Source organism: Salvelinus fontinalis, unplaced genomic scaffold (assembly GCF_029448725.1).
Source record: "Salvelinus fontinalis isolate EN_2023a unplaced genomic scaffold, ASM2944872v1 scaffold_0429, whole genome shotgun sequence".
In the NCBI taxonomy this organism is placed as follows: domain Eukaryota; kingdom Metazoa; phylum Chordata; class Actinopteri; order Salmoniformes; family Salmonidae; genus Salvelinus; species Salvelinus fontinalis.
This window is the reverse complement of record NW_026600638.1, coordinates 157257-164287: the sequence shown is the minus strand read 5'-3', so window position 1 is coordinate 164287 and position 7031 is coordinate 157257. Positions and strand designations below refer to the sequence as shown.

The window sequence follows — 7031 nt, the reverse complement described above, 5'->3', positions numbered from 1 at the left end:
GCATGCCGGAATGTAGGTGGTACTTCCTCATTTTTTATTTTACCTTTATTTAACTAGGCAAGTCAATTAAGAATAAATTCTTATTTTCAATGACGGCCTAGGAACAGTGGGTTAACTGCCTTGTTCAGGGGCAGAACAACAGATTTGTACCTTGTCAGCTCGGGGATTTGAACTTGCAACCTTTCGGTTACTAGTCCAACGCTCTAACCACTAGGCTACCCTGCCGCCCACATTGCAATGCATGTTGGGGGTACCGTCTGGTGGGGTTTGAACTCTGACCTGAGAGGCGGCTCTCTTGGTGACCTGCTCCAGGTCGGAGGCCATCTTCCTCTGCTGCTCCTCGTACACCACCAGCTTGGCCTCCAGTACATCTACAGGAGGACAGAGGACATGTTAACCACCTCCAGCACATCTACATGAGGACAGAGGACATGTTAACCACCTCCAGCACATCTACAGGAGGACAGAGGACATGTTAACCACCTCCAGCACATCTACAGGAGGACACATGACATGTTAACCTCCTCCAGCACATCTACAGGAGGACATATGACATGTTAACCTCCTCCAGTACATCTACAGGAGGACACATGACATGTTAACCTCCTCCAGTACATCTACAGGAGGATACATGACATGTTAACCTCCTCCAGTACATCTACAGGAGGACAGAGGACATGTTAACATCTACAGGAGGACAGAGGACATGTTAACACCTCCAGCACATCTACAGGAGGACACATGACATGTTAACCTCCTCCAGCACATCTACAGGAGGACATATGACATGTTAACCTCCTCCAGTACATCTACAGGAGGACACATGACATGTTAACCTCCTCCAGTACATCTACAGGAGGACAGAGGACATGTTAGAGACAGAACACAATGTAAACAGATTCTGAATAACACACTGAAGGTACATTGACAAAGATCAAACAGAACAAGCGACCAAAATAACATAATAACACTTGTAAACATGGGGAGCCGTTGCTCATTTAGATGGGTCTTCAAACCTCTTGTAAATCCTCACCAGACTACACAGAGATTAGTTTCAGTACAGAGAACATCTGCAGTAGAAAACCCTTTTGTTAAAGAGATAGTTCACTTTGAATTTAAGGAAATGCTTTTTTTCCTAGCGTTGCTAAATTCTCCAAAAACGCTAGACAAAAGAGAGGGTGGGGTGTTTGCTAAATACCCAATTAAAACACATATTTTTTTAAAGAGTTATAAATGATAACACCAAGGAGAAGTCCACAATAAGATAACACTTACAAAACTAGCTAGCACGTTAAGTTCATTACACCATGGTCCAGATAAGTGTAGTCAGGTGATTGATGATAGTTGAAGACTCTCCTCACCGTTCTTGGCCTTGATCTCGTCGTACTGCTCCAGCTTCCACAGCGTCTCCTCCCGCTCCTCCTCCAGATCCGTGATGCGGCTGCGCAGGGACGTCACGTCAGGGCCCACTCTGCCAGACTGGAGGAGTGTCAAAGTTCACAGGTCAAGGAAAGCTCAGCGCAACATGTCTGGTTCTTGAATGAGACTAAACGTGTACGACAGGGCAACATTTTCCCTCTCCCAAAGACACGAGCCCTCTGAGCATTCTAATCATAGAAGTCTAAATAGATTGGAGCTCTGAATTAAACAGACCATTGTTACAGGAAAGTTACAATATTGATCATCACGCTGCTGATTATAAATTTACTCATCCCGCCTATTTAAAATGTTACAATTAGTTTGCTAGATATAACTGAATCTCTTACCTGGCTTTTCCTCAGCTCGTCCTCTAGCTGTCGAATACGAGACTTTGACCAGGCTTTTATCTTTAGGAACTTGGCTTCCGATTTACTGGCCTCCTCAGATTTCAGCTTGGCTTGTGCTGCGAGAGACGAGAAAGAAGGGGGGAGACAGAGAGAGAAAAGAGAGTGACAGGAGAAAAGCAGATCATGAGATCTTCACAAGACCTGAAGAAGAGCTTAACATCCCAGGAAGCCCATCAACATTATATAAGCATCCTATGGTCTGTAGAATGTGTGTATCTGTCCACATCTGTACCGACTACCTACCTTCCAGCTCGTTCATCCTCTGGGCCGTGGCTGGAGAATCCCCGCCGCTCCCTGCTTGCGTTTGGGTCTGAAGCTCGGCGACAGGGGTCCTTCCCAGCTCCTCCTGTAGCTGCCCGCGAAGTGCCTGCTCCCGCTTGGCCAGCTGGGCCTCGTGGCACTCGCCGGCACGGCGCAGCTCGCCCTGATGCTTCTCCAAGAGGTCCCGCAGCTGAGCCCGCATCACGTGCTTCTCAGCCTCCATCTTGGACCCGAGGCTTTCGCGCTCCACCTGCAGCCGCCGCGCCCGCTCCACAAGGTCCTGGGAGAGAAAAGGAAGGTTGAGGGGAGAGCAGGAGGAGGGGAGAGAGAGGTAAGGATGAGGGAAGGAGGAACAATTGGTGATCACTGTTCTAGGGTTGTCGCGAGAGAGATTACATCATAAGGGGATTGGTCTCCCTCATCTGAAGTTAATTACTCCAGGGTCACCGTTGATAGTGGCAGACCCTGGCCGTCACGCCACTCTCCGAGGGTGTCCGGAGAGATGCGATTCGCAAAAAACACATTTAGAAGAGAAACAAACCTCCTGATCCAGGCGGGGCAAGCGCCATGCTCTACCTGAGACACAAAGAGGACCCCTTAAGGGGATAGTTCACCTTAAATCAAGTTTGACCTATTTAAATAACCCCTCACCTTGATCTGCTGGTCTCTGGAGTCAACCTCCCCCTGGAAGACATCAATCACCTGGTTTTTACCCTGCAGCACCTCCTCCTTCTCATGTAGTTTCTGTTTCAGAGCCTTCAGGAGCTGGGGAGGACAGACAGCCATGTCAGCAACTACACTACCCACGGTGCACAGCAGTGATACTGTATATCACAACTTGATCTTGTGGTCACAATAGGACATTGCATGTTGTAACTGGAAATGTTTAACTTTTGGTACAATTCGCTGGATGTATAACTGTTTTGAAACAGAATGTTCCTTCCAATGACTTAAGATAGAATAATCTATAGTGTATCTACAGCTAGCATGCAGCCGGGTTACAGAGTTCAGAATGAATAGAGTAACTTCACGGAATAAGGACAATTTAAAGTGGGTTCATAGTAGATTTTACTGGTCATTTTTAATGGTAAAACAAAAGTAACAGCGGTAAATCCTCTAGTCTAGTTTACCTGTTCCAGATCAGCGCTGGCGTCAGACTTGGCGGCCAACTTGAAGAGCTCCTGCTCATGCATCTGGTTGACCTCCATTAGCTTGTTGTCTTTCTGCAGAATGATGTCTTTAAACGTCTGGATCTGAAACGACAGTTCATTCAGAAGACATTTGTGAAGCTTGAATACACGGCTGGTCACGGCTGGTCTGACAGGGAAGCTTGAATCCAGGCTGGTCACGGCTAGTCTGACAGGGAAGCTTGAATACACGGCGGGTCACGGCTGGTCTGACAGGGAAATAGAGCGTTTGCAATTTCTTCAGCTGATGAGGTGAACAGTGATGTGATTGGCAATGACACAGAAAACATGAAAAAGCTGATTTTACAGGGACAGGGGGAGGAGTTGAGTTGTAACTGGATTTTTTGTTTTTGTTTTATGTCATTAATAAACGTGAAGATAAATAATGTGATGATTAAAAAATAGTACATATCTCTTATAATCTAAAGTCATAAGCAGATTTGCTGATAAATCACGTTTTTAAAAAAAACACATCTGCAAAATCTGTGATTTTTCACCATAACCTACGTTTTGCTTGTACATGTTCTCCTTATCCTCGAAGGCGGCCTTTTCTGTGACTAGGAGCTCCTTGAGGCTCTCAGTCTGCTCCTGCAGCAGGCTGTAACGTTCATCACCCTCGCCCACCTTCCTGGTCAGATTTAGGACCAGCAGCTGCAGCTCCGCCAGGGAGCCCGCTCCGCTCTCCTCCGGCAACGCCTGGAAAACCACCCAAAAACCTCGTATTAGATTGTGTGGTGGGAAACCTCGTATTAGATTGTGTCGTGGGAAACCTCGTATTAGATTGTGTGGTGGGAAACCTCGTATTAGATTGTGTGGTGGGAAACCTCGTATTAGATTGTGTGGTGGGAAACCTCGTATTAGATTGTGTGGTGGGAAACCTCGTATTAGATTGTGTGGTGGGAAACCTCGTTAGGTCCCGTGTGGCTCAGTTGGTAGAGCATGGCGCTTGCAACGCCAGGGTTGTGGGTTCAATTCCCACGGGGGACCAGGGTTCAATTCCCATGGGGGGACCAGGATGAATATGTATGAACTTTCCAATTTGTAAGTCGCTCTGGATAAGAGCGTCTGCTAAATGACTTAAATGTAAATGTTAAATGTAATGTAAATGTATTAGATTGTGTGGTGGGAAACCTCGTATTAGATTGTGTGGTGGGAAACCTCGTATTAGATTGTGTGGTGGGAAACCTCGTATTAGATTGTGTGGTGGGAAACCTCGTATTAGATTGTGTGGCGGGAAACCTCGTATTAGATTGTGTGGCGGGAAACCTCGTATTAGATTGTGTGGTGGGAAACCTCGTATTAGATTGTGTGGTGGGAAACCTCGTATTAGATTGTGTGGCGGGAAACCTCGTATTAGATTGTGTGGTGGGAAACCTCGTATTAGATTGTGTGGTGGGAAACCTCGTATTAGATTGTGTGGCGGGAAACCTCGTATTAGATTGTGTGGTGGGAAACCTCGTATTAGATTGTGTGGTGGGAATGGGAAACCTCGTATTAGATTGTGTGGTGGGAAACCTCGTATTAGATTGTGTGGTGGGAAACCTCGTATTAGATTGTGTGGTGGGAAACCTCGTATTAGATTGTGTGGTGGGAATGGGAAACCTCCTATTAGATTGTGTGGTGGGAAACCTCATATTAGATTGTGTGGCGGGAAACCTCGTATTAGATTGTGTGGTGGGAAACCTCGTATTAGATTGTGTGGTGGGAAACCTCGTATTAGATTGTGTGCATGAGGTCATGGATAATATGACTGTGCTGGTCTGGAACAAAAAGCTGCACACCCCATGTATCTCCAGGACCAGGGCTAGTGACTACTGTTACTGGAGTCCCAACATCTCTCTGAAATCCGTAGAGTCCCAATAGCAGAAGCATTATTGTTGGGTCGTGCCAATTTGTCCATGTGATGTATATTTCAAGGACAATAAAGCTTCTGGAATTTGTATTTACCCTGTGCTCCGTGTCGGGTTGGGCTGGAGGCGTGGCCGTCTGCTCTCCGGTGGCCATGCCCGTCTGCAGGTGGACTATGTAGGCCTCCTTCTCTGACAGCTTCCTGTTTCGCTCCACCAGCATGGCGTCCATGTCCGCACCACGCTGCCTCTGGGCCTCCAGCTCTCGTGACTGGTAGAGGGAAAGACGTGGTCACGGGTCAGATGCACATCGGCGCACACACACAGTAGACACAACAACACTCAAACACAAAAAAATATATACTCACTCACACACACACACAGTAGACACAACAACACTCAAACACAAAAAAATATATACTCACTCACACACACACACACACACAGTAGACACAACACTCAAACACAAAAAAATATATACTCACTCACACACACACACACAGTAGACACAACACTCAAACACAAAAAAATATATACTCACTCACACACACACACAGTAGACACAACAACACTCAAACACAAAAAAATATATACTCACTCACACACACCACACACACACACACACACACACACACACACACACACACACACACACACACACACACACACACACACACACACACACACACACACAGTAGACACAACAACACTCAAACACAAAAATATATACTCATTCACACACAATTTGGAGAATTTTCCAAACACCTTGAAGATACTGGATCAGGTACAACTAAGTATTAAAAGACAGACACACTATACATACACACTTGATGGGCAAAGCAACCTGAACCACAAACATAACTAAAGACCTATTCTCTATGTAACAGTGTAGGCCTTGGCTACAAGATCGACCTGGGATGGATCGACCTAAGATGGATCGACCTAAGATGGATCGACCTAAGATGGATCGACCTGGGATGGATCGACATGGGATGGATCGACCTAAGATGGATCGGCCTAAGATGGATTGACCTGGGATGGGTTGACCTAAGATGGATCGACCTAAGATGGATCGACCTAAGATGGATCGACCTGGGATGGGTTGACCTAAGATGGATCGACCTAAGATGGATCGACCTAAGATGGATCGACCTGGGATGGATCGCCCTAAGATGGATTGACCTGGGATGGATCGACCTAAGATGGATCGACCTAAGATGGATCGACCTGGGACGGATCGACCTGGGACGGATCGACCTAAGATGGATCGACCTGGGACGGATCGACCTGGGACGGATCGACCTGGGACGGATCGACCTGGGATGGATCGACCTAAGATGGATCGACCTAAGATGGATCGACCTGGGATGGATTGACCTGGGATGGATCGACCTAAGATGGATCGACCTGGGATGGATCGACCTGGGATGGATCGACCTGGGATGGATCGACCTGGGATGGATCGACCTGGGATGGATCGACCTGGGATGGATCGACCTAAGATGGATCGACCTGGGATGGATCGACCTAAGATGGATCGACCTGGGATGGATCGACCTAAGATGGATCGACCTGGGATGGGTTGACCTAAGATGGATCGACCTGGGATGGATCGACCTGGGATGGGTTGACCTAGGTCTAGATGAAAATGATAAATTGTGTTACATGTTATCAGGTAATAATATTAATAAAGCATGCCACCTTATCCTCCAAAGGAGATTTATAAGAGCCCAACTGTCCTTTTGTCTACTGTACATCGACCTGGGATGGATCGACCTGGGATGGATCGACCTGGGATGGATCGACATGGGATGGATCGACCTAAGATGGATCGACCTGGGATGGATCGACCTAAGATGGATCGACCTAAGATGGATCGACCTGGGATGGGTTGACCTAAGATGGATCGA

At 47.0% G+C, this 7031-nt stretch overlaps 1 protein-coding gene across 1 annotated transcript in view; it reads right to left on the bottom strand.

The window, feature by feature from the left end:
* Window positions 1–119: 119 nt before the first annotated feature.
* The window catches only part of LOC129846020 (golgin subfamily A member 6-like protein 6), a 51306-nt gene continuing 44394 nt past the window's right edge, over window positions 120–7031 (bottom strand). Inside the window, exons 6-13 of the mRNA XM_055914026.1 lie at window positions 5222–5392; window positions 3782–3970; window positions 3218–3340; window positions 2739–2852; window positions 2070–2367; window positions 1767–1882; window positions 1362–1479; window positions 120–371 (exon numbers count right to left, since the gene is read on the bottom strand). Coding sequence (XP_055770001.1) covers window positions 211–371; window positions 1362–1479; window positions 1767–1882; window positions 2070–2367; window positions 2739–2852; window positions 3218–3340; window positions 3782–3970; window positions 5222–5392 — 1290 coding nt within the window. The 3' untranslated portion in view covers window positions 120–210. The remainder of the gene's footprint in view (window positions 372–1361; window positions 1480–1766; window positions 1883–2069; window positions 2368–2738; window positions 2853–3217; window positions 3341–3781; window positions 3971–5221; window positions 5393–7031) is intronic.